The 26,632-nt window shown below is 46.9% G+C and overlaps 3 protein-coding genes and 1 long non-coding RNA gene across 14 annotated transcripts in view; 3 read left to right on the top strand and 1 right to left on the bottom strand.

The window, feature by feature from the left end:
* The first annotated feature begins 45 nt into the window (after window positions 1-45).
* Window positions 46-7,368, top strand: mob1a (MOB kinase activator 1A). Its single transcript, XM_030358011.1, has 6 exons — window positions 46-302; window positions 1,332-1,498; window positions 1,658-1,751; window positions 3,869-4,002; window positions 4,567-4,730; window positions 5,373-7,368. The coding sequence occupies exons 1-6, from the start codon at window positions 289-291 to the stop codon at window positions 5,448-5,450; spliced, it is 651 nt and encodes a 216-aa protein (XP_030213871.1). The 5' UTR covers window positions 46-288; the 3' UTR covers window positions 5,451-7,368.
* Window positions 7,369-7,496: 128 nt separating this feature from the next.
* Window positions 7,497-15,851, top strand: trafd1 (TRAF-type zinc finger domain containing 1). The gene is made up of 12 exons (XM_030357999.1): window positions 7,497-7,655; window positions 8,297-8,343; window positions 8,421-8,556; window positions 8,698-8,751; window positions 8,872-9,301; window positions 9,747-10,061; window positions 11,075-11,139; window positions 11,997-12,263; window positions 12,648-12,786; window positions 14,013-14,235; window positions 14,380-14,428; window positions 15,178-15,851. Exons 2-12 carry the CDS (start codon window positions 8,306-8,308, stop codon window positions 15,202-15,204), a joined length of 1,743 nt encoding a protein of 580 aa, XP_030213859.1. The 5' UTR covers window positions 7,497-7,655; window positions 8,297-8,305; the 3' UTR covers window positions 15,205-15,851.
* Window positions 15,852-16,216: 365 nt separating this feature from the next.
* The window catches only part of smtnb (smoothelin b), a 51,577-nt gene continuing 41,161 nt past the window's right edge, over window positions 16,217-26,632 (top strand). For 3 of the 10 annotated variants that reach the window (XM_030357991.1, XM_030357990.1, XM_030357988.1), the window contains exon 1: window positions 16,219-16,550. In XM_030357991.1, coding sequence (XP_030213851.1) covers window positions 16,500-16,550 — 51 coding nt within the window. In that variant the 5' untranslated portion in view covers window positions 16,219-16,499. Of the gene's footprint in view, window positions 16,551-26,632 lie in introns of all 10 variants that reach the window. The other 7 variants (XM_030357989.1, XM_030357985.1, XM_030357992.1 and 4 more) reach the window with 5 other exon arrangements.
* Window positions 16,631-24,868, bottom strand: LOC115545143 (uncharacterized). 2 transcript variants are annotated; one of them, XR_003977061.1, is made up of 4 exons: window positions 23,403-24,868; window positions 20,738-20,827; window positions 18,652-20,543; window positions 16,631-18,563 (listed from the first exon to the last, which is right to left on the bottom strand). It is a non-coding gene; the product is annotated as an uncharacterized LOC115545143 (long non-coding RNA). The 2 variants fall into 2 exon arrangements; XR_003977060.1 differs by having other exon boundaries at window positions 16,631-20,543.

Below are 26,632 nucleotides of genomic sequence, written 5' to 3'. Positions count from 1 at the left end.
GGATCTCATCGGGTTGCTTGATTTCGAACACACGTCGCGCCTGCCCTCTGCCGGAGTAACGCGTCAATTCATTCGGGCGCATCGCATCGCCGTGTCCCGCCGGCAGAGGACGCAAATACGTGGCTTTGGGGTGGGCTCAGAGAGGAAGAGGCTGCGGTTTCGTTTAGCGACGGCTAACTACATAGCAGTGTTGACAAGAAGTCCGCTCCGTGTAGTGTCTTACTAGTATTAAAGTTTAACCAGACCGGTTCTTAAGTATAGTCGTCCGCGTCTCCGCGCTACGCCAAGATGAGCTTCTTGTTGTGAGTACTGAACCCCGACCTGCACTCTGACGTTAGCTCAGTAGACCTTATGGTCTGCGGAGACGAGGTTTAGTTTGTGGCCAACAACGACCCACCGTCGGATTAAACCATGTAGTTAAAGAGACGCCGAGTGTGGGGACATTAAACGACGCGTTTGGATCGTCTTCGCCCGCTAGATTGCTTCTAATTGTTGTAAAGGATCTGCGCTCCTCAGGCTAACGAGACTCCGGCTAACGGCGGTGGGGAGGAGGGACGCTGGCCCAGTTCACTGAGCTGCGATTCACTGCTCCTCTTTGCTGCTCCTCTTCACTGCTCCTCTACACTGCTCCTCTCTACTGCTCCTCTGCACTGCTCCTCTCTACTGCTGCTCTCTACTTCTCCTCATTGCTGCTCCTCTTCACTGCTCCTCTCCGCTGCCCCTCTTATCTGCTGCTCTCTACTACTCCTTCCTCTTCACTGCTCCTGTGCACTGCTCCTCTCTGCTGCTCCTCTTCACTGCTCCTCTGTGCTGCTCCTCTTCACTGCTCCTCGTTATTGCTCATCCATGTAATTGAGCAGTGCTCAACTGTAGGTGTGTGGGGCTTTAGGGCTGTAGATGTGTAGGTCTACTGGTCTGTAGCTCTGTCTGTAGGTCTTTGTGTCTCGGTCTGTCTTTATGTCTGTAGGTCTTTAGGTTTGTCTGTAAGTATTTGGGTCTGTCGGTCTTTATGTCTGTAGGTCGGTCCTTAAGTCTTTGGGTCTGTAGCTCGGTCCTTAGGTCTGTAGGTGTTTAGGTCCGTTGGCATACATTTTGTATAATTGTTGACAATTGAACCCAAATCATCCATCATTACTGTAGAGCTTAACTTTATTGTGTAAACATCTAATGAACGTTTATTACCTCAGGTCCAGCTGTCATTTCATTCCACCAGAACCCTGATACTCTTCTAGAGACAAAGCAGTCTGTTAACTCTGATCCTAGTGAATGATCAGAGAGCAGCCGTCCGGCCCCCTCTGCGGTGAATCACCAGTCACGTTCCTCTCTCCTAGTGGCAGTCGCTCGTCCAAAACCTTCAAGCCCAAGAAGAACATCCCAGAGGGCTCGCACCAGTACGAGCTGCTGAAACACGCCGAGGCCACGCTGGGCAGCGGGAACCTGCGGCAGGCCGTCATGCTGCCGGAGGGGGAGGACCTTAACGAGTGGATCGCCGTCAACAGTGAGCATCAGCTTTTATTAGTTAACTGCAGAAGTACAGTCCATGATGACGCTTGTGTCAGTTTAGTTTTTTTGTCTGGATAAACGTGTGACAAAATGGTGCCGTATCTGAATGCTGAATGTACCGGTCCCAGTAACGGAGTCTCTTTTCTCTCCTCAGCGGTGGATTTTTTTAACCAGATCAACATGCTCTATGGAACAATCACAGAGTTCTGCAGTGAAACCAGCTGCTCTGTCATGTCTGCTGGTCCTAGGTACTGAACCTCTCCTCCTTACTGAACCTCTCCTCCTTACTGAACCTCTCCTCCTTACTGAACCTCTCCTCCTTACTGAACCTCTCCTCCTTACTGAACCTCTCCTCCTTACTGAACCTCTCCTCCTTACTGAACCTCTCCTCCTTACTGAACATCTCCTCCCTACTGACTCTTTGTTGATTCTCCTGCTCGGTCCCTCAGCAGACAGCCTCACGTGGGTTTCAGCGCACTGAGCCAAGACAGAGGCTGACGACTCACTCAGAGCCTCTTCGGTTTGGCTGCAGATAGCTCCATGTGGGTGCATATGACCGACTGTAGGTTGTTCCCATGGAGATAGTCAAATGAGGCCGCACTACACAAGGACAGTTAATTCCTGCGATTGCTTATAACGCGATACTGTTCCTCCTGAAACCTGAGGACCGGACTATTTATAGGAGAGGGGTATCATATCCCTTCCAGAGCGGCTTCTGGAGTAGTTAAAGGAAGCCCGAAGATTGAGATTAAGATAGATAACTGGGTGATCCTGATGATGGAGAGACTAGTAGTCCTATCGTTCTGTCTAATAAGAGAGAATGTAGTAGTCCTGTCTGTCCAACGAAGTGACCCTGATGGAGGGACTGTAGTAGTCCTGCCTGTCTATCTCTACAAGAGGGTGACACCACCCTGAAGGAGCAGAAGGAGGTGAAAGGTCACCCCCATTGAGCCAGCCCAGAAAGGGTGGTGGTTTGGGGGCGGAGGGGGGGGGTTCACAGGTCCGTCGTTACCGTACAAGACCACAGCAAGCAGCCTCCATACAGTGGGGACGGGCGACGCCCATGGTGTAATGTTCACAACAAGTCGAGTCAAGTCTGCTTGTCAGGGCCTTTATCAGCCACGTGGTTTGGTGTGGCTTACAGCCGCTGGGAAAGGGATTACCAAGAGCCCTTCCTGGTTTTTCCTGACCTGACCAATCACAGAAGTTACTAGCATCTCATGTAGCTGCTGTGCAATGTTAGTGAATAGCTGAATTCAGCACTAATCAGGACAGAACTTACTATTGTGAGGCAGCATTGAGTGGCAGCATTCACACATGTTAGGCCTGGAGTTAAAGACTGTTCACTGCGGTAAATGGGTGCCGTTTTCTGACATCCAGAATAGTGAATGTTTGGAGAGCGAAACCAGCTGGTTCCTCCTGTGACACTGGAGTTACTCAAGGAATCACTAGCACGTGTTTTTCTGAAACTTTTCTAACAGGACACGAGGGTGTCATGTTAAAAACTCGTTAAGAGCTCGTTCCAATACTGGACACAAATCCCTTTGTGAGAAACCCCGGGCAAATGGTAGACGGATAATTGGACACATCCGGGCTGATTAAGGAAACTCAAGGGTTAAGATGAACTTCTATTAAAGGCCTGTGCTGTGCTGGGGAAGAGACGATCATTATCTAAAGCAAATCGTGGGCCTTCCAAGTTCCATGTGACGTGGTCTCCACCGGCAGTCATCTGCAAATGGTCACATGGTCAGAGAGGGCTGGGGGCTTCTCTGTTCCAGCAGCTCTGTTAGACACCAGACTACACTTCCTCGGCCCTCCGCTCTGCTCTGGTTGTTTCTGTAATCAGGAGGAAGAGCCCAGAGCACACTTCCTGTTGACGTAGACAGCAGGGCGGCCTCTGTTGTGTAAACAACTCATTTATTGCCTTTTTATACAATGGCTTCATAAATTTGTTTTCATGGGAAAATAATGTTTCTCCTAGTTAAATATGCAAAAATAATATGCAAAAAGAACTCCAGAATAATCACTAGATACGTTCGTCATTATTTTGTGTATCTTTAAAAAGTCTATCTGTGAGGCAGGATATGAGATGGACTGTGCTTCGGGTTACTAAACAACAGATTGAACTTTAAAACAAACATTGTGTTATATCATTCTGAAATTCACGAGTAACAAAAACATGTTTGAGGAAACCAATTGTCTGCCCTATGTCCCACAAACCACCAACGTGTGTGTGTGTGTGTGTGTGTGTGTGTGTGTGTGTGTGTGTGTGTGTGTGTGTGTGTGTGTGTGTGTGTGTGTGTGTGTGTGTGTGTGTGTGTGTGTGTGTGTGTGTGTGTGTGTGTGTGTGTGTGTGTCCCCTCAGGTATGAGTACCACTGGGCCGACGGCACCAACATCAAGAAGCCCATCAAGTGCTCGGCCCCGAAGTACATCGACTACCTGATGACCTGGGTCCAGGACCAGCTGGACGACGAGACCCTCTTCCCCTCCAAGATTGGTGCGTCTAAGTGTTCACAATACCTTCTGTGTTTCCCTAGCTCCACATGCCAACGGTACTCTCGCCATCCGACTTTAAAAATATTCATGTCACAGACAGAAACACGGAAGCTGACTTTAAGGTATTATTAGTGTTAGGAAACTGACTGTTTTCTCACTTCCTCTTTGTGATTGTGACAGCCAGCGGTTAGAGAGACTGTCTAGGATAACCTAGACCTTCCAACTTGCCAGCACAATTCTTATTTCCAAACAACTTTAAAACATAAAAGAATAAATGCATTTATTCACCACATCAAGTGAAACCAAAATAGCCCAAATCACAAAACATTAAGCACAAAAACGCACATGGGACTATTTGTGTTAATATTCCAACCAATTTTTTTTTACTACCATCCCCCTAACCCCTAACTTACTAGCCCCTAACTACCAGCCCCTAACTACCAGCCCCTAACTACCGGCCCCTAACTACCTGATTGGCAATGAGCGATTGATCTATCTTCCCAGTGTCCCTCCAGCTCCCCCCTGAGTGGTGTCCCCACGGCCCATAACACTGCTCTCTCTGCAGGAGTCCCCTTCCCCAAGAACTTCATGTCCGTTGCCAAGACGATCCTGAAGCGTCTGTTCCGGGTTTACGCCCACATCTACCACCAGCACTTCGACTCTGTGATGCAGCTGCAGGAGGAGGCCCATCTCAACACCTCCTTCAAGCATTTCATCTTCTTCGTCCAGGTCAGCACTAAATAGGTTCTGGGTATTGTAGTGCTGTCAAGTGAGATTGACAGGCAAGATTGATTCCCCAAACCAGTCAGAGAACCAATGCGGTGATGGGTCCTAAATGAGCCGAAGCCGTGGTTTATCTTGTTTAGTCTGATGCAGACTCAGTGGCAGCGCGCGGTCAGCCAGAGCAGAGTGGCTCACAGATCATTTCACTCACTCATGGTTGTGGCCTCTCTCACTTATAACTCGCCTGCGGCATGTTTTTAATTATGAGTGAGAAACAAGACTTCTGTAAAATTGGAGACAAGTTTTTTTAAATAACCGAATCCTATCGCTTAGAAGGAAGCTCTCTGAAGGACAGCAGGTTGAAGCAAAGAATCAGACTTACAAAGAATCAGACGTACCAAGTGCCCCTTGCTGTCCCCCGTCAAAACTCGTTTTTATCGTAGAAATGCAAATGAGTCAGGGCTCTGATTGGCTGCCCTGACAGATATGTGATCCCAAAGTGGAGGGATGGTGCCGTCTCATGAAGAGACACCAGTAGTTTAACCAACAATGGATCTCCCTGCAGCATGAACCTCCATGACATGTCTGTCTGTCCCTCTGTCTGTCTGTCTGTCTGTCTGTCTGTCTGTCTGTCTGTCTCTCCTTCAGGAGTTCAACCTTATCGACCGGCGAGAGCTGGCTCCTCTTCAGGACCTGATCGAGAAGCTGGGATCCAAGGACAGATGAACACACACACACACACACACACACACACACACACACACACACACACACACACACACACACACACACACACACACACACACACACACACACACACCTGTTTAATACATAACCGACTAGCTCTTCTGCGTCTCCCGCCTGGCGCTACCTCTGTGACGTCTCCTATGATCTCTGTGCCTTGGGCTTTTTTTTTTTCAACCTTCTCGGCCTGTACCGTTGTAGTATTGCCCCGTCTGTTCCTCTTACATCTCTTGATGTCCCCTAATCGCGGAACCTTTAAGAGATATTTCCATGTGTGTTGAACCAGCAGAGTATGGGGCTGTTAGTTAAGGATAACTTGTGGCTCACTAATTGGTAGGAGGGACACGCTCATCTGTGCTTTGGACCAAGGGAATCGGGAGGTTAAATGAAAAGCAGCATTCTTATTTCAGGAAACGTTGGTGTATAGAGTTATAGTTTTCAAAACCATTTCACATACTATGATTTTGTTCTTTTTTTTTTTTACTTGATAGTTAAACTAATTATGATTTTATCATTTTAAGATTTAGTCATTTGGGTGACCAAATAATCCAATTGAAGAGTTTTATATATTTGCTTGGTGAGTATTTTCATCATTAGTGATGGGGGAAGATGGGTAAAAAAATTGTATACAGGAGGTTTAAGAAACAAATCAAACTGCTGTCTGCGAGGGCAGGATACAACTCCCTCCCTGAGTGAGATACAGTGGACCGTTTATAATTGTAAGGAGACATGAAAATGGATATAGCCTCATTAGATTCGTTTTTGGCTATTTGAATTTGGTCATGCAATATTGAGTTTTTTGCACATGTTTTTTTCTGCTTTATTTTATTTTTTACATGGGGTTATTGAAATATAACATTATTGTAATTAGACGGTCACTTTCTACGCCTTAGAACCACTTTCTAAAACACGGAGTGATGAATTAGATTAAAAGATGTCCATGTCGCCAAGTTGCAAAAACATGCTAACAAAAAAAGAAGTAGCCTAGTGTTGTGTGATGTCATGTGAATATTTAGTTTACTGTCATTTCATTCAGTGACTTTCTGGGGTGCTGGTCATTGATGGTATTCTGTCCCTACAAATGCTGGAAATGTATGTAATCTTTTATTTTTTAACACAATCTCCCCTCAGGAATTGATCTATTGATTGTTCAAAATGGCCGTTACACATGCACACAACACAAACCTGTGGCGTAGATTTATGTCTGTCGTTGGTTCCCAAAGATGTCTGTCAGTCCTGTCCCTCTCAATGATGTCTGAGAACAGCAGGTCTACTTGTGTGCCATCTTGGCACAGACAAATGCAATTCCAATTCCGCAAACACATTGAATGTTTTCTTTCCTTGGTTAAAATTTGAGGGTGTTATTCTGGGTACGGTTTTTGTCTCAACAATATATTTGACAATCATGGGTCATTTTACTAGTCAGGGAATCAGAATGTTTTCGTTCAATTCTCAAGAGATGAAACCATGTGCCCCAAAATGCATATTATGGACCACATTTTTTAAGATGCATGATCCAACTTGCATTAATTAAGATATTAACAGTATTGGTGATACTTTTTTCCAACTACAAATCCTCTATTGGATTTTTACCCATTTGTTCCCTCATGTGAAAATTGGTTCTGTGACATTTCATTTTAAAATATTTTTTGGGCGTCAGTCTTTGAATTACAAAGAATAAGGGCTTTCAGATTTGAAAAAAAATATTTTATATATCTACGTCGATGGCAATACCACTGGTTGGCAATTTTGACTGAGATGTGCTGAGTTTTGAACCGCATCAAATATTTACTGTAAATATGATCAGTGTTTTACCTGAACAAAACTGTGCCTTACCGTAATGAAAATGTCTGAAATGACAGTATTGATAGTACAACCAATAAACATGGAATGAAATGGCTGTTGTTTGTGTTTTCTGAGTCCACTTACCTTAACCCCCTTCAAGCTGACCCAGTAGGTTAGACGAACGCACCCTCGCTCAACTCCATTCGACCAATCCAGATGCACTATCGCCTCCACCCGGAAGTTGGAGCGTCTCCGCCTTGGCTGAACTTCAGTGGTCGACTCTCCTGGTAGATCAACATGAATTTTTATCTGCCTCTGAGCTCCGTCACCAACTGAGACCAGTTGATCATTTCAAATTTGGGGACTTAATAACCAAACACTTCATTGGACGTCTTTGCTCAGGTAATTTGTTCACATAATGTACACTTTGAGATATAACTTCGTATATTTCTACTTTATCCTAACTAGCGTGGAGTTTAGTCTGTTATGTCAACAATGGGGATGGTTCGGTTTCGGTTTCATCGACACTGGTTACCACAGCAGACGGGGTCATAAAACCACAGCAGACAGGGTCTTGACCCCACAGTAGACCGCAGACAGGGTCTGGACCATACAGGTTCTGTACAGCAGACAGGGTCTGGAGCTCACAGCAGACAGGGTCTGGACCACACAGCAGACAGGGTCTGGAGCCCACAGCAGACAGCAGAGAGGGTCTGGAGCCCACATCAGACGGGGTCTGGAGGAGCCCACAACAGACAGGGTCTGGAGGACTCCACAGCAGAGAGGGTCTTGACCCCACGGCGGACGGGGTCTTGATGGAGGAGGCTGCAGGATATTTAAGACTCAGTGTCGGGTTCCTGGAGCTGGATATGCAAAACGAAACTGATTCTCAACAGTCGTGTTACATGTGTTGTATCATGTCAATGCTTAATATTAAAAGTATATGCTAACTTAAAACAACGTGTTGCGAAGTATGCAAAAAAAAACATGATCTATCATGGATCAGTACTCCGTTGTCGTCAACACGTAGTACTTGTGTTCAGGTAAAGCTGATGATGGGCGACGAAGGAACCCAGATATGCAGCAACTGGTAAGAGAGACCGACAACAAAACGTCATGGGGTCACTGCCCACAGTACAATGACTCTAAACGTGTTTTCTTCCCTAGCAAGCACGATATTCCTGAAGCCAACTTCACCACACATGAGATCCACTGTCGGAGGAACATAGCGCTGTGTGACGTCTGCCAGGAGCCCGTGCGAAGAACAGAGCTGCAGACACACAAGGAGCAGGAACACACGCAGGTAACGCTCAAACGTGTATCCAACATATTAGAACAGTGCAAGGTAGCAATTCAGCAAGTCAATGTGTTTTTTTTCCTGCTTTGAGCGTTTTTTCATTCAGATTTCATTTTGATTGTTTCATTGTTTTCACTTTCATTTCAGATAAAATGCAAGTGTGGTTTGAAGATGGATAAGGGCCGTGTGGAAATCCACCAGGTAAGAGAGGGCTGACCTTTTGACGAGATCAATCTTCAAAGCATTCTGTCTGTCCCACCTCACTCCCCTGTCCGTCTGGCCTGGCTCCTGTTCTGACCCCATGGATTTGTGTCCACTCAGAGCTCAGAGTGCGCCCTGCGTCTGGTCCCCTGTCAGTACTGCGGCCTGGAGCTGGCCTCCAGGAAGGCCCAGGAGCACGAGGAGTACTGCGGCACGCGGACCGAGCCCTGCCTGCTCTGCAGGAGCAACGTGATGCTGCGGGAGCAGGCGGCCCACCCGGCCATCTGCGGCAGCCTCACGCCCCCCCCGGAGAGGAACAACAACCGGACCAGCTTCAGCACGGCGGAGCCTCAGTCCCCCGCGGCTTGGTTCGACGTGCCCGCCATCCGGAATCTTCTGGAGGCCGAAAGCAGGATTCCCAAGACCTGCAACATCAGTGCAGGGGGGGGAAGGGGCTTCCACTGGTCCCCAGACCCCAGGGGGTACAACACGGGCCGGGGACCAGGGAACAGGACCACCTCCGTCCCGGGGAACGCATCATTCAGCCAACGTGAGTTCAGGACTGAGTGGAGTCCTTTAGCCAATCAGTACAGAGATGACTCCTTTAGCCAGTCAGGACAGAGAGGAGTCCTTTAGCCTTTAGTTACTAGACTGATACGTTATTTAGTCCATCTTTTGAGGAATATGTTTGTTCATTAACACCAGTTCAATAAGCTGTTTGACTTTCTGGCGAGCAGCACTGCGGTCATCACTTTATTGATTCAAACAACTAGGTTGCCATTGCTTTTCAAATGCTCTCCAAATCAGAATACCTGCATTGCTTAAGCTCCAAGGAACAAATGTTTGGCATTCTTTTTTCTTTGTTGGTCTAAAGCAAATATCTGTCAATTGCCTAAATGCTTATCAATTAAGGCTGCTTGTTATTACCTATTGTTACTACTTTCGGCACTACTTGTTATTCTCCATTCATACTCAATTCCTCCACTTTGATCCAGTGCTGGAACATGCCGAAGAACAGACAGTTTTCAGCACCACCAGCACCACCAGCCCCGGCAGTACCTGGCCTCAGGGCTCTTCCTCTGCGGAGGAGGAGGAGGAGACCAACCTGGACTTCCTGCTGGCGCTGAGTCTGCAGAGCGACCCGGGCCCGGACGAGCACGCGGCCGAGGGCAGCTCCTTGTGGACGGACGTCTGGGACGAACGACTGGGGAGGAATCCTCCAGACGCCTCCAACTCCTTCAACTCTCCTCCCAGCAACAACAACGTCCAGCACCCAGAGGCAGCTGCAGCCCAGGGTAACCAATACAATGGTGAGGGCTCTCTGGTGGGTCACTGGTCGCACTGCAACACTGATACCACCGCCTTGTTGACTGGATCTACTGGATCATGATCCATGATCAATAATGGGATGTGCATTTGTTTTCAATAACCGGACACCTGCCTTCTAACAGTTTCAAATAAATGTGCTACCATTACCAACATGAACTACGACGTTGCAATAGAACTATGGACCAGGTGTCTTCTGGATAACACCGAAACAATATGCTCAAAGAATCAGGGACACATAACTGACCTTCAGCTGATTCAGTCAATAGAAAAACTGTGGCATTCGAGATGAACACTAATGTCTGGTAACTGGGGTATGAGTGGAATAAACCACTCGTGTAGTTTTCCTGTAGTGGTTTGGTCCGTGCGCAGCACTAGGTGATATAGCATTAGCTCTAGGTGATATAGCATTAGCACTAGGGGATGTAGCATTAGCTCTAGGTGATGTAGCTATAGCACTAGGGGATGTAGCATTAGCATTAATTGATGTAGCTCTAGGTGATGTAGCATTAGCAGTAGGTGACGAAGCATTAGCACTAGGGGATGTAGTAGCATTAGCATTAAGTGATGTAGCTTTAGCACTAGGTGATGTAGCTCTAGGCGACGGACTTGGGGTGATCGGGCCTTCTCAGTTGCTGCCCCCACCCTTTGGAATTCACTCCCCTCCCACATCAAAGTCTCTCCAACCCTCTCATCTTTCAAATCTGCACTCAAAACATACCTTTTTACACTAGCCTTCCCTACCTAACTCCCACCTTATTCTTCATGTTTAACCTATGTTTTTGTTTTATTCCTAATCTGTCTTACATAGTTTTGATAGGGCAATATGTAAAGCGTCTTAGAGTACCATATTAAGCGCTATGTCAATTTCATTTATTATTATTATTATTATTATTATTATTATTAGGTGATGTAGTATAAGCACTAGGAGATGCAGCATCACCCACGTCACTGTCTCTACACCGTCTGCATTGTCGAACATTGTTCTGTCTTCCAGATGCCATGCTGCCTTGTGAGTTCTGTGAGGCCTTGTTCCCCGAAGAAGACCTAATTTTGCATCAGGTACATCAACCTTCAATAATGCGCCCACTGTTTTACCACACACAGAAAGGGCCGCTTCTAGCAAGAGTGAAGCACTGAGTTGTGGATGGAGATGTGCTGGAGTGTAGTTAACAGCTGACGGAAGTTGAGGAAGAGTTGAAAGTTCAAATGTCCCTTCTTTGGTGTGAGTTTTCTAGGAAAGGTCGTGGAGGGGTCACAGGGCTAAAGGCTGGGCAGGGCATTCCCAATTCTCAGATTTTTTTCTTGTCTATTTATAATTGCCTGGAGGTTAAATCTGTGAACGTTTACAATGTTGTAGCCTGGCTCCGCCTGCCTAAGTACTTCCGCTCAATTTTAATTTCCCTTCAGTACTACGTCTGGGTTTGAGGTCTATTTGCGGGGTTTTTCCATCCAAATTTTGTGTGTCCAATCAGCGAACAGAGGGACCGGCTGAGATCACTGACGTTAAAGTCAGCTCCCGTTGACAGACATCTTCACGCACAGTGTTTGGTTTGTTTACAGCCTGTGCGCAACGTGATTCCCGGCCGGTCCCAGCGCATGACATACGTCACCAAACGTTAGCGATTAGTTATGGCCTATCCAGAGTGGCACTGGGCAGATCCAATAGTTTTAAACTTCAACAGACACCCGCCTTCGAGTGAGTTAACGTTAGTCAATTGAGTAGGTCCTGACTCTCTGTGCAAATGAAATGAAGTACGAGAGTCTGGTAGCACCAGGCTAACAAAGTTCCTGGAAGCTCTCACTTTCCTTGGAGGATAGAGGAGGATCTGGGGCCCCAGAGAGGCTGATCAGGCCCCCAGAATCCCTCCTAATGCGATGCCTTCACCACCCTGATGTTCTCCTCTCCCTCTCTGCAGACCGGCTGCAGCCCCGCGTCGGTCTTCGCCTCCTTCAGCAAGCGGCCCCTGTCTCCCTCTGACGCAGAGCCCATGAGCAGGGGCACCAGCGGAACCTTCCACAGCCACGCAGAGCCCGCCGCCAACCGCCCCGGTCCCTCCACCTTCCTGCCCATGGACGCCCCCGCCCGCTGCAGTCCCCCGGCCCGGCCACTAGAGGGCGAACTGATGATTCCCTGTGAGTTCTGCGGCGTGGCGCTGGAGGAGTCTGTGGTGTTCCATCATCAGGTAGGCCGTTCAAAAATGATCCCCTTTGTAACAGATCGGTCACCACCTGCTAAATTCTGTGCACAACATGTGGTTGTGTGTTGTAGGAGAAGATAAATGTCTATTTTATATCCATTTCTTTCATGATCTGAAGTGCCGTAGAATTTAAAGCTATTTTATGCATTTACTGGACCAGAGGTGTTATATTATTTAAATAATAAGCATTTAAATATTTGATAGTTCATTGATTGGATACATTTATTTAAATCAATTAAAAAAAAAAAATCTTCCTAATGAGCCTAGCAGCTGTATGCAGTTGAAGACAGAGCAGTACTCTGATGTTGTGAACGAGTCCTTAAAGGGCAGAGTTATTTTGGTCCTTCTGTTGGGTTTTCCCGGCAACAGGATATGTGTGACCTCCGACCCTGCTCCTCCAAGCCAGTGAACAACATAAAGAAGGCCTCTTTCATCACGCCGTTCGCTGCTGTAGAGAACCCTCGCAGACGAGCCTCTCCTGAGCCTCACAGGAGGGTCCATCACCAAGGTAAAGCTCCACGGAGACCTCGTCAGATCGCCAGGACACTTCTTCTCCCAGCCTGCCCATATATGAACGTCCTGTCCTGATCTAACTTCTGTGTGGGGACGTTGGATCGGTGTTTGGACAGGATGATCTCCGTCCCGGTCTGTCTGGTCACATTCTTTTCTAAAGTGGGTTTTTATGAGCACATTGGTGTCGGTCTGATGGAGTCCTTTCTTTGGTTTCCAGTCACCGTTACCTGGCCAACGAGCTGAAGATCCCTGTGTTGTCTCATGCTCTCACCTTGTGATTGGTTGGTCTTTGCTTCCTGACTCCATGCTGCTCCTTCTCTCTTAAAACATTTGGTGTCTTCCTTTTTAAAGGGTGATGTTATAGCCAACAAACAGATTAGAGTAGTAATACATCACTATGGGACGGGAATTATGATAGAAATAAATCTTATTTTTGGGAACTTTTAAAAACACTGTGCCTCACACAGGGACATAATATCAACAGCTTTCATGTAATGTCAACATTTTGCACTTCACACAAAAGCAACGTAGACGTATAAAGTAAATTATGAATTCACTGAACGAAGAGCTGAAAGTATAACAACAGTGGGGGGAATTTTATTTGAATGAGCAACCAGTAGGCAACATTTTAATACTAGAGGTTTTACTGGAGGCGTCCGGGAAGAGAACCTTTCTCTCGGACGCCGCAGTCATCCGCTGCCCAGACGGAACTCGCCATTCTCCCTGGCTGTGCCTTTTCCAAGACAATTATAAAAGATATATATGTAAAAAAACGAACTGTTTGGGTTTCAATTGCCCTTTAAGGAAGATTGTGACTTTACTTCCGGTGGAAATGCTAACGGAAATCAACAAACCCGTGCCCTCAGAGTTCAACTAGCAGTTGGCAAAAAAAAAACTCATTTCGAATCGTGTGTTAACCGTTTGCTTCCCCAAAGGGAAATCACACTGAAGCCTCAACACCATATATGGGCTGTTGGGTTTGGTCCCTGTGTCAGACCGGACAAATTCAGGACGCAACATACGTTGGTCGCCCACAACAACACATCCTGTCCGCCCCGTGTCAGAGTGACCAAGTGAATAATATTACTGATGACCTGGTTACTGGTTACGCGTTGAATAATGACGTGGTGACTGGTGACGTAGTGCCAGGTGACTGGTGATGTGCTGCTGACTGATGCAAGGTGACTGATGACGCGCTGACTGAGGTCCTGCTGTGTTCAGCCGAGCCACTAGGGGAGCTGTTCGGAGCGGATGAAGAGGAGGAGGACGAGCAGCGGTGGGGATACCCAGGGAGGGTCCCTCAGAGTGGGGGTCTGCCGTCCCCCCCCCAGAGGGCCGGCGGTGGTGGTAATCCTGGTCCAAACCGGTCCCAGCGCAGCAGAGACCCGGCTCCTCTCTCCTCCCTCCTCGACACCCCCCAGTACCCCAACTCAGCTTCACCTGGGTAAGAGAAGTCCCAGAGACCGCCTTCTGCTGAACCCCAACTTTATCACCTCGAATAGGGGCTGTGTTCATTGTACCGCTTTGACTTGTGTGTGTGTGTGTGTGTGTGTGTGTCTGTGTCTGTGCGTCTGTGTCTGTGTGTCAGACCAACTACATTAGAGGGGCGAAGGAGAGGGAGGAGCCCAGGGAGAAAGGTAAGCTCCACGCGTCCGATGAATCAAACCTAACCTAAAATAATACTCATTCAATATTTGTGTTCTGTATAGAATAGTTACAACTAAAACGAGCACTTTTATTAATCCTCAAGGAAATTGTTTGTAACAATTGCCCTGCACAAGGTTCAAAATAAGAATATCGAACAGAAATAAAGTGGAAGCTAACTAAGAAAGTGTCTGAGGAGCATGATGTTGGAAGTTAAAACCAAACTTTACCAATGGTATTAAAAACAAAATACTGGCCTTGAACACAAGCTTCAAGTTCAGGACACGTTGGAGCAGATTCACCCCTCAGGGATGACATCATCACAGATGAAGAGTGAAAAGTGGAGCGAGCGTACCTCCGTACACCACTGCTCCGTCCTGACGTAGTTCCAGGATCTCAGGGCGGGAGGATATGAGCTGATCCCTCAGGGACTGATAGATGAAATTGCAGACTGAGCCGCAGCCTGTTCCCAGTAAAATCAGGACTGGGAGTCTCTGCAGTCGATTAATGTTTATGAGTCAAACTCTCAGATGAAGTCGCAATATGTAGCATTGCATCTAAAATAACGCGGCCATATCTGTAATCGTACTGATCTATAATGTTTTCAATAATGGTATCAATAAAATTGATACCCCCCCCCCTTGATTAAAGTGTGTTGTTTGTATTTGTAAAGTCTTCGATAATCTGTTCATAAAATATGTAAAAATGAACCGGATAGCAACAAGTCTCTTTCTTTTACTAGCTGCCGAAGAAGCCAAATGAAGAGTAAGATGAAGAGGAGGATGACCCAGCCGGAGGGGGCAGGATGAAGAGGAGGAGGGGGCATGATGAAGAGGAAGGGGGCAGTAATATCTGTGTTGTTTTATCCTTCTCTAATCATCTTGGTTTCCTCTGATCAAGGAGATGTCCATACTTGATAAGTGCCTGTCTGTGTGCTGGTGTATCGTGGATTATTTCCTGAAGCCATTCAGCCTCTAATTTGAAATGGAATGTAGTCACCTCTTGTCCTGATTACGTTTTTAAACGTTTGTCTAACCAGTCTTATCATAATTGTATTTTTTTAAATAAGGGATTATTTTCTTTTTTATTATAGGTTATTCTTATATAATGGCAAAACAACTACTTTTACTTATCGTGATCATCCGTAAGGGTGATACTTCATTTGACTGTATGGGTTTATGTGTAAGGCAAAATGTTTTTTTGCTAAAACAATTGTGTGTGTAAACATTATCATTCTGCTAACTGACCAAGAACATTCCACTTCAAGCAGTCTCTGCTCTTTTCAGTTTGATTTAAAACTAAAGCAACTGGATGGTTATGAAGTGTTTTTCAAAACTGTTAAGTATTATTGGTTAAAATCTATGTAACGTATGTTTCCTTTCATCTGAAATACAGAAAATAACTTTGGTTTATTGACTTTATGGATGGATTTTAGCTATACTTCAGACTATCAAACTGGGATATTACGGGGCTTAAACATTAAATGAGTAAATGGAAATTATGAGTTTTTGTTCAACTCAGTATTTTCACAAATTCTTTAAATCCACATAATTTTACGCAATTGGAGGTCAGTTGGCTGTTGATTCATTTTCAGAGGCATAAGCCTGGTAAAAACCATCAAATAATTAAACTGCGATATCTAAAAAAAAAAATCCAACATGAGCCTGACAAGAGGATGTCTCCGAACCGTGCATCGGGGTGTCATACTATGCGTCACCACAGGGGAGCGCACTAGAAGCGCATGCTTCCCAGTCGGAACCACAAGGGGCGGGATCAGAGAAACTTTGTGTGGGAATTCTGTATTCAAAACCTTGCGAGCAGTCCGTATCAGCGTGTCTGCTCTACCGACTTCCAGACAGGACACAGGGGGATCGATTATGTGCTTCCCATTCGCCAGAATAGTTATATTTAGCTTTATATCAGAATAATAGACTGGCTTCAAGTCCCATAGATTAGACAGACGGAGAGGCTCCACACATTCCTGCAGGTTGCAGACTGCCAGCGGCCGGAGGAGAAAGCCCACCTCAGCACGAGTCTCTCTCACCTGTGACCAGAGAGAACCAGATGTCTCTTCAGAGCTATTCCACTCTGGATGAGTCGTCCCTGCGCCTTCTGGTGAGTAGGCGACATGATGAGGATGCTGGGCTATGATGTTCTAGGGATTGGACACCTTTTAAATAATACCGTCGCTGCCGGTGAACCTCTGCCGAAGAAAAAATGAAAGCACACGAGGCGAGTATTAATTCAGACGGTTGGTCTACGTTACTGAAGTACATCTTTCAACGAGTCCTTTGGGTAAAGTAAGAGTGACAAGTGACAGGTGAGGGACTGTGCTGAGGCCCCGAGGTGTGTGGAGGTTTTTCTCCGTGGTCACTTTTTAATTCAGAATGTGTCCGTTTGTGTTTGTCGAGCACACACTCAGATAGACGCTAACCTTTACCTGTATGATCTGTGTGATCTGTGTAGAGTTGAATGCTTGAGGACCTGTTTGTACCTCAGCCACACGGCGCACTGCGGGAGGCCCTACCTCTAACCAAAGGTCACATAGGTTTCATTTCTAATTATTTGATTCAGAAATGAAACCTCTGTTTGTTTTATTGCTTTATTCTTTTTATACCAATAATTTTAAGGCTGGCATTGTGTAATTTCAATGAGCAACACATTCCGTCCAGACAGCCAAGACTAAATAAAATTAACACACACACACACACGTCAGTTCCTGTCGACAATAAAATGAGTCACTAGAAAACAGCTGTAATGTAAAACCACGTCAACACCTGGGATTCTGAGGCATGAATGAAGCAGTCATTCATCCTGGACTATGCATGTGTTAATTCCACTATTCAGACACATTCCTGTTCACCTTGCTTAGAGGTTTATAACATGGGTTTATAATGTACTTTTTATAACAGTTTGCTTCAACTGGTTCTGTGACTCAGCGTTCTGTCGTTAATTGAATCTGAATCATGAATAGTGCTTAGATGATGGATCAATAAGTTTGTTAGTCTTCAAAGCTTAGATTGGTGTTTACCTTTGTATTACCTGCTTGAATATAATTTCTTCATTACTGGTTAGTTGATCCAAGTTATACTAAGGTACTGTGACCAGACCAGCGAAATCCAAAAGAGGAATATTGGCACATGATTGAAATAGACTCATTAGGTCATAAACATTGTGATATTTTCTTTTGTGTGGCTCCTGCCACACACAGATCTGAATGGTGAAGGATATTAACAGTGGGGGCCCGAACTCATAATCACACATCAATTCACTAGGAAGTGGGTCCATCAAGGGCCCATTCCTGGCCTCCTTTCCCAGAGCCATCAGGCTGACCAGCTGTTTACCGAGAGAGCACCCTGCCCACAATAACATTTCCATTTCCACTTTTAACTTCAGCAACCTTTACTTTGGAAGGACAAAACCAACTTTATTTGGTTTGACTTTTCGATCACTGACAATTCATAAATGTCAGACAAAACATACTGCTTGGCAAATAAACAAAATGTTGAAGTACTAAATTAAAACCTGGAACTTCAAAATAGTTGAAATCAAACAAATGGTTACAGTAGAGTCTAGACAGGCTGCAAACATAAAAATGACGTAGTGGCATTAAGCAAGAAAGAGTTTTGAATCACGTTATTCATAGAAAGTCAATGTTTCAAGTGGGCATTACTTTAAGCAGCATGGTTGTGGTTTTAAGCCTGCATGGAAGAATGAGTGTTATTTACCACTGAAGAGCTGTAACAACGTAATGTGACACTTATTTCACTTTACTGAGCCAGTATAGAGAATCAAGGATGAATTAATTCCAGCCTATATATTATATATCTATATCTATATATATGTTGAAGGCTTAGTGTCAGCAGGGCAGTAAAGAAAGGGGTGCTCTTTGGGCTGGATGTGTGCCATGCTTGTTGTTGAACGGTTTTGCTAAACAACACAAATAGTTTAATGAGGCCAACGGTCCCAGGGTCAGATGGCGGTTGGTGTTGGTGCTCTCTTCCCCTGAATACAGCTTCCTCATTCACTGGATCCCACTGCATCGCTCATTTATTTCCTCCATGGCAACCAGCACAAGCTGTTTCAACTTGGCTCACTTGCTGACAGTTTTCTTTTGACTCCCAGATGCTGTGGCGGGATTCAAATCGTTATTTTTGTCAGTTATGATGAAGCGCATTAGACACAATAGAAACAGGTTGAAGTACGTTTTAATGACCTCATCCTCAGAGTGTTGAGTTAGCCGCTCCCTGACTTCAAAGTGAGGTAATATCTCTTTCCTAACGCTGAGTGTGTTGTCATCGAGGCCCCCGGCTGTGTTTGTGCGGTAAAGTGTGTCGTCTTCTGGATAGGGTGACAGGTGAGGGGCGTCGCCATGGGAGCACCCTGAAAGAGGCCTCTGTACCTGTAGGGCAGACTGCCCCTGCTGCCAGGTACCTCCCGGGGGGGTCCTCTCTCTCTGGCTTTAATTAAATTTGATTTAGACAGGTTGGGCCCGATTGAGATCAAGGATCTCTTTCTTTAAGGAGATCTTGCCAAGGAAGCTGCAGAAGACACGAAAAGAGAACTCGACTACTAGCTCACGTACCTGGAAGAACATGCATACATTTCATGTGGCTGCCTCGGCATCGCTTGGTGTCGAGTGTTTAGCTCAGACCGTAAGCTGCCTCCTATTCACTGCACTTGCTGTGGTTTATCCGGCGCTAGGAATGTCACTGGGAATGAATTGTGGCCGCCCGGTCTTCCTGGCCCAGTGACTGCGGTGGTCCCTGGAGACTGGGAGACATTCACACATGTTTAAAACGGGCGGATTCCAGCCTGTATTTCCTACGGGCCCCCCTGGGTATTGGGTTAGGGCCCCGTGGGTGCTGGGTAATGGCTCCCCGGGCCCCCTGCGTGTTGACAGGCGCTCACTAGCTTCAGTTGGCACTGAAAAGAGGGGCTTGTTGTGTCCGCTCTCATGGCGGTCCGCAGCAAGGATAAATGTCATTCTCATCCTCTGGAAGGAAACTCTCAAAGAATTACATGAACGCTGTCTGGGATCATGTTCAGATACGGCGGGAAGCAGAGTCAAGATTACGCATCAGGACACAGAGAGCAAAGCTATCCTTCACTATTATTTTGCATTGTCACTAAAACAATGTTTTGGGAGCACTATCAAAGCCATCTGTATCTTGGAGATGGATCAGCTCCATTGAGATTATACAAGCTGGTGCTTGAATCCTAGACTGCCAACCCTTTTCTCTCTCACACACACACACACACACACACACACACACACACACACACACACACACACACACACACACACACACACACACACACACACACACACACACACACACACACACACACACACACGCCAGGACGGACCAGGAGATAAAAAAATACAGGAAGAAAGTCAACAAACTTTCACCAAAAGCTCGAATTAAAATGAAGCCCAGAATTTTTTGCACAGTAAGGTCTGAACTTTAGAGGAAGTACAGATACAAACCCAGAGGAGGACTTCATTTGTTCTTTGTTCTGGAACAATGTATTTATTTTCCCCTTGAACAATGCTGCATGAAACACAAAAATGACCCTGTCCGCCGTGTTTAAGACTTGTAAATTAACTTGACTCAGACCCACAGCCTAGGAGTAACTCAAGACTTACTCAGGTGTTACCCTAACCCGACTGAAGGCATCATGAGTCCCAACAGCACTGCCATTAACTCACCTGCTGTTACAATTTCTAAGTTTATCCGTATGTGTACTTGTAGTTTATCCGTGTGTCTACTCGTAGTTTATTCATGCGTTCTTGTAGTTTATCCTTAATTTTGCTTGTAGTTTATCCGTGTGTGTACTTGAATAGACAAGTATTGCCACTCTGATGGATGGTACGTGATGTCTTTATTTGGTGCTGGATCGCGTTTGGGCCGTCAGGGGGTGGGTCTGGTCTCTGTCTCGTCTAGTGATCTAGCAGACAGATCTTCCTCAAGGCGCTGGTCGTCATCATCTGGGGAGCCCCATCCTGCCAAGACTCGAGGAAGACTGGGAAGGCCATTAAGAGTTCCTCAACTTCTCTCCTGTCGTCTCTTTATGCTGGGCGGTGTCAGGTGACTCCAAATCAACCTAATATTTCAAGAAATGTTAGTGTAAGAAGAAATATAAACCCTTTTATTTTTATTTTAAGCTGACATTTATCTGGCTCTCTTTAGCCTCGAGGTATTCTCCGAGCTGTAGGACTGAAAACGGTTTGGTTCGCTCTTCAGCGGCCATATCGGCTGTGTCCTAAATACAGAAGCACCTTTCTTTCGTTAACTTACACTAGGAATTAGCGCCGTGATGCTAGCTGTTGGTGTAACATCTGGAATGCTGATCAGGTGTGGCTGAGCTGGCACCAACATGCAGCGGGCCTGTGAACAGAGATGATGTGTCAGCACACTGCAGGCAGAGCCGCGGGAGCCAGACTCCATTCTCCTACTGACTTGGCAAGCGCTTATCAAGAGAAAATAATGACATTACAGGAAAATGAAAAGATTAGCAAAAAGTGGTAACCGTGTCCGTGTGAGACTCTGTTTGGAAGTGTGATAAAACGGTTGGCCCCGTCAGAGGGCCGGGGTGAGATAAGGGCCCGGGCCCCGGCTCCTCCCGGACTCAGTCCCCCAGGAAATAAGCGTTTCCTGAGCTCCAAACCGTCCAGCGGATGTTGATGTTTTTCTTTTCCAGCACGCTGTGTTTAAAGCTGACTAATGAGTTCTAAACAACGAGTTGGTGGATTGGTCCGGGTTCTGCTTTGGTTCTGCGTTCCCCCGCAGGGAGGAGTCATCTGTTCTGTGGTTTCGGTAGACTTGATAAATCCCTTCCTTTTAGAACAGAAAGGCTTGCACAGCTGGCTCTGGGTCCTACAGCTAGAAGACGGTCGTGCAACAGACAGCGTTACCCTGGAAGGTCTTCTGGTCTCATGTCTCCCCTGGATGACCCAAGAGAGGGGTCACGCAGAGCCGCTCTATAACAAGGCAGTGATGTCCCGCATTAGGAGCAGGTCTCGATCCTCTGGCGTTGTGTGAAGGACGGTGTTCGGGACGGTGCGCCAGCACAGTCCAGTCTTTGTTTGTGGCTATCAGCCATTAAGTGACCTGGGTGCCTCTTCTAATTGTATTACTTGAATATGGCTGAGTTTGCTAAGTCGGGGTGACCAGCAAGCTTTGGAAAGAGGAATATACAACTAAGTAACCATCAAAGGTGACCAGACTTAAGCAGTGGATTCACTTTAAATGGAAGTAAAATGATATGACGGAAGAAAAAGGGAAGCTATCTTAACTGGTAACCAGCAAAAAATGGCATCAAAGTAGGGGCCTGTGGTCTGAAATCAAAGCCATGTGGATTTAATCTATTTCAAAAGTATTCATTTTTTTACCGTAGATAATCTGAATTTTAAGTCATGTCTTTATCTCTGCCCTGTTGATCTTTTCAAGGTTAAAGCTTGTTGATTGTAAACAGTTAACCGATATTTTGCTGACTATGATTAGTGAGCAGGGACGGGGAAACAAACAAACAAAAGAAAAGTAGAAATAGGCGCTAACCACCAGGAACGTAATCCAAGCTACGCTCTTCTACTGGGGAGGGTGCCAGGGAGTGTGTGTGTGTGTGTGTGTGTGTGTGTGTGTGTGTGTGTGTGTGTGTGTGTGTGTGTGTGTGTGTGTGTGTGTGTGTGTGTGTGTGTGTGTGTGTGTGTGTGTGTGTGTGTGTGTGTGTGTGTGTGTGGTTATACTACATAACTGGGTCAGAATATGGCCTCATTTTATTTACTTTTCCCACCCATAGTATTTAAATCTAAGAGTAGCCTGATCAATTTATAACATTTCTGTATACAGCATGATTCAATCCTTATACTTTAGTGTCTGTATATAGCATGATTTGATCTTATCTGTAGTGTCTGTGTATACTAGCATGATTTATTCAGTGTTTTGTTGGTCTGTCCTTCCTTGATTTAGTGTTCACAACCAAGGCTGGCTGACAGACAGTGTGTGTGATTCTACTGTGTAATCAACAGAGCCCATAGTGTCCGAGTATCAGACTGACCCCTCCTCATGTCACAGCTCTCCCCCTGCTCGGGCTTCCCCCTGACCCCTGCCACTGCCCCCTGCACGTAGGTGGAGACGATAAACAGCACCCCCTGACGACGCCTTAACTGACTCTAGGAATGTCCTCCCATCTCAGTACCCCCCATGGGGTGAGCTCTCATTCCACTCTCTCCCACTAACCGGTGGCCCCATGGGTTCCTTTGTGCCTGCTCTCTGAGGTAGAAGGGCCAACGCACCACTCTGGCGGCTCAGTTGGGAGGAAGCCAAGGCTTTTCAAAGTAAAAGTCCTGCCATGCGTTCATTTGCTGGAATAAATAAAAAGGCGATTAAATGGATCCATCTATACGTTTTTATATAATCTCACACCCAGCTTCGACGCAGCTCAGTTATGGCTCTCGTTCCCACTGCCGACAGTATCCTTAAGGTAGGGTAGGGTCAACGATGCTAACGTAGCCGCTGCTACGTTAGCATCGTGACCTTATAGCCGCCCGACACTGTGTAGCCTGCTAATAAATCCAAGGAAAATGAAGAACGAGACACAAAGAACAAAGAGCAACAATGTAGGACGTCCAAGACGGACGTCAAACTTTTTCATTTTCTTCAATAAATCAAGCTTTCGCCGTTGTCCAAAAATACCCTGCGGGAAATTGGTTTGTTGTGTTTGTTTGTTATTATCCCCATGTCGCCCGGAAGTGACGATTCGGTCGACCAATGAACGGACGGCAGTTCAGTGAACCAACCCGCATCCTCCGGTGGAAAGGCTCCATTAGAGACACGGTACCTTCCCTATCTTAGTGGCTCTGGGTCCACACCCACACGCTATCAGGCCCTCTGATACTTTACCTGACTTTACCTTACCTCATCAAAGGCATCATTATATCAGCCAGTTCTCAGCCACCCTCACCTGTCTGAGGAACAGACCTGGAGGACAGCTTCATTCCAGACACTTCTTCCCCCTCCTGGTCTTTCCTCTGACACTCCCTCACATCTTCTCCCATGTCCTTAGTCTTCCACCGCAGCCAAAGAGTGCAGACGTGACACTTTAGTCACCCTTGTGTCTACAGTCATTGTATTGTTGTCTATGCTGTGTATGGTTTTGGTGCTGGAGGCTTGGCTAGTGAAACCAGGGGTAGTATCATAGCGCTAGCCAGGCCTTTGTGTGGCTAGGCTATGAGCTAGCTTGCGTAGACCGACCGACGCGGCCATTGTTTTCCTGTCATGTGGGAGAATGATTAACTGCTGTTTACTTTCCTCCAAAGATAGCCTGACGGTTCTCCCTGGTGTTTGTTTCTTTTGTCAGACGGCTATGAGGACGTATGTACCTGGGGAGGAAGGCAAACTAACATACATGTTATTTATCTGTTTCCAATGTACGCCTCCTTTTGACGTGTAGTGAGAGGCACTAATGAGCCCCTCAGCCTGTGGAGCCGGAGGCCTCGGGCCTGTTGTTGACGTGGGCTGCTGAGCTCACGGGTCTGAGCAGCAGCCGGCTGGCCTCCTGGGCAGGAGCTGCTAATCCGCTGCCCTGCTGCTGTGTGCGGGGGTCAGGGTTGGGTTAAGGAGGGTCCCCTGCCCTTATAAGGACACATGGACCGGTGGAGCCCCACGCTGGCCGTCTAAATCACTGATCCCATGTGCTGCCGGCTGCACCCTGACCTCAGCGCTCCGCTCTGGAAATGATTACGGCACAACCCCTCCAATGCACACACACCCACACGCACAACGCGCGCACACACACGCGCACACACACACAAACACACACACACGCTTGCACCACATAAACGTATTTGCACACATAGACACACACGCTTGCACACACACACACACACACACACATACGAGCACAAACGCGCACGCATGCACACATTTTTTTCATTGGGATTATCACACATCTAGAATGTCTACTGTTAGTGCTTCCATCAAACATGTATAAGCAGAGAAGACATTCCTACACAATAACGAGGTAAGATGAATGTGTAACAGGAAGTGAGTTTGATCCGCCCTCACAACCAATGAAGCCTAGTGTATACAACTACTCACTATCCTGACACATGCTGGTCAGAGACAAAGTCAGCATTTTAAACCCATTTGTAAGTTTTGTTCTCCTACTTGCTCCAGCATGACGCAACAACGGATCTCAGCGTTGAGTGTTCTAGAATAGCCCCCCCATATGTTTGTCGTTACGGGCGTTTCGGAGAACCGTAAACACCCTGTAATTGACATTGATTGATTGAGCTCTTCAGCCTAACGTCTGTGAGCGGTCTTGGGGTTCATGAAAGAACGGCTCCTCAGCGGTAACTGAGCAGGAAGTAAGAGAGAGAGGGAGCAACATGCCTTAACAAGCTGGTGTGTGTGTGTGTGTGTGTGTGTGTGTGTGTGTGTGTGTGTGTGTGTGTGTGTGTGTGTGTGTGTGTGTGTGTGTGTGTGTGTGTGTGTGTGTGTGTGTGTGTGTGTGTGTGTGTTTGCATACGCAGCATGTTCTTTTTCTTTTGTGGGATCTACAACTGATTATCTTTCTCTTGTCAGACAAATTTTATTTGATCAAGTTGTACTTAGGAGCCTCAACAACACCGAGACTCCTCGTCTCCTCAGGCACTACGTCTCTGTCCTCGTCTCCTCAGGCACTACCTCTGTCCTCGTCTCCTCAGGCAGTGTACCTCTCTGTCCTCGTCTCCTAAGGCACCTCGTCTCTGTCCTTGTGTCCTCGTCTCCTCAGACACTAGGTCTCTGTCCTCGTCTCCTCAGACACTAGGTCTCTGTCCTCGTCTCCTCAGACACTAGGTCTCTGTCCTCGTCTCCTCAGGCAGTGTACCTCTCTGTCCTCGTCTCCTCAGGCACCTCGTCTCTGTCCTTGTGTCCTCGTCTCCTCCGACACTAGGTCTCTGTCCTCGTCTCCTCCGACACTAGGTCTCTGTCCTCGTCTCCTCAGACACTAGGTCTCTGTCCTGGTCTCCTCAGGCAGTGTACCTCTCTGTCCTCGTCTCCTCAGGCACCTCGTCTCTGTCCTTGTGTCCTCGTCTCCTCCGACACTAGGTCTCTGTCCTCGTCTCCTCAGGCACTAGGTCTCTGTCCTCGTCTCCTCAGACACTAGGTCTCTGTCCTCGTCTCCTCAGGCAGTGTACCTCTCTGTCCTCGTCTCCTCAGGCAGTGTACCTCTCTGTCCTCGTCTCCTCAGGCACCACGTCTCTGTCCTTGTGTCCTCGTCTCCTCCGACACTAGGTCTCTGTCCTCGTCTCCTCAGGCACTAGGTCTCTGTCCTCGTCTCCTCAGACACTGTCTCTCTGTCCTCGTCCTCTGTCAGCTAACCCCTCATCCTAATGCCGAGGGCCTGTCCTCAACTCTTCTTGTGCCCATGGTGACCCAGGCTTGCTCCTGCCCCCCAAGGCTAGACTCAGTCCAGGCCGACTAGACGGGACTGAGTGAGGCCTGCGACTCATGCCCTGGGAGCTCCGGGATCCAGACGTCAATGCGTCATCAACCTCATGATCTACCTGTCGGTGCAGACAGACACCGTGGTCGGTGCAGACAGACACCGTGGTCGGGTCGTCAGACACCTGTCTGGGGTTTCGGCGGATGGGGTGGAGTCAGTGGTGATGTTCTTACTACTAGAACTATCCTGTCAACAGGTTTTACGGTCGAAGATCCGGTTGTTTTTTTAGCACAGTGTTTGAAATAGTATATTTGTGGCGGTTGATTACCCAGAAGCCTCCTCTCTCCCGTGTGGGGAGTAGTCTTGGTGGCGTTTCAAAACACTGTGTAACTGAACTAGGAATTATGTTTCTGTCTCTTGTGACATAGTTGGCTCACTAATATAGGCCTCCCTCATCCTAGGAGGGCGCAGGGGGGCAAGTGGACTTTGTCTGCAGGGCGTGTTTCCCTCCCAGCTGTCAGTTAGAACTTTACCAGGCAGCGTTCAAGGTGTGCTTTGTTTGCTTTCATTGGGCCTAGTGCGCGCGAGTGTGTGTGTGTGTGTGTGTGTGTGTGTGTGTGTGTGTGTGTGTGTGTGTGTGTGTGTGTGTGTGTGTGTGTGTGTGTGTGTGTGTGTGTGTGTGTGTGTGTGTGTGTGTGTGTGTGCGTGTGTTGTCCCAGTCTTATGTTACTGAAAGGAAAGTCAATGACACACTGCCCCCTTTG

Source organism: Gadus morhua, chromosome 6 (assembly GCF_902167405.1).
Source record: "Gadus morhua chromosome 6, gadMor3.0, whole genome shotgun sequence".
Classification (NCBI taxonomy): Eukaryota; Metazoa; Chordata; class Actinopteri; order Gadiformes; family Gadidae; genus Gadus; species Gadus morhua.
This window is presented reverse-complemented; position numbering and strand designations above follow the sequence as displayed.

Bases quoted from the DNA above. Each gene is read 5' to 3' on its own strand.
- mob1a (XM_030358011.1), top strand. The intron at 1,499-1,657 runs GTGAGCATCAGC...TTCTCTCCTCAG, and splicing joins CGAGTGGATCGCCGTCAACA to CGGTGGATTTTTTTAACCAG. The intron at 4,731-5,372 runs GTCAGCACTAAA...TCTCTCCTTCAG, and splicing joins ATTTCATCTTCTTCGTCCAG to GAGTTCAACCTTATCGACCG.
- trafd1 (XM_030357999.1), top strand. From the start codon at position 8,306: ATGATGGGCGACGAAGGAACCCAGATATGCAGCAACTG. The intron at 10,062-11,074 runs GTGAGGGCTCTC...TCTGTCTTCCAG, and splicing joins CCAGGGTAACCAATACAATG to ATGCCATGCTGCCTTGTGAG. The intron at 12,787-14,012 runs GTAAAGCTCCAC...TGCTGTGTTCAG, and splicing joins CAGGAGGGTCCATCACCAAG to CCGAGCCACTAGGGGAGCTG.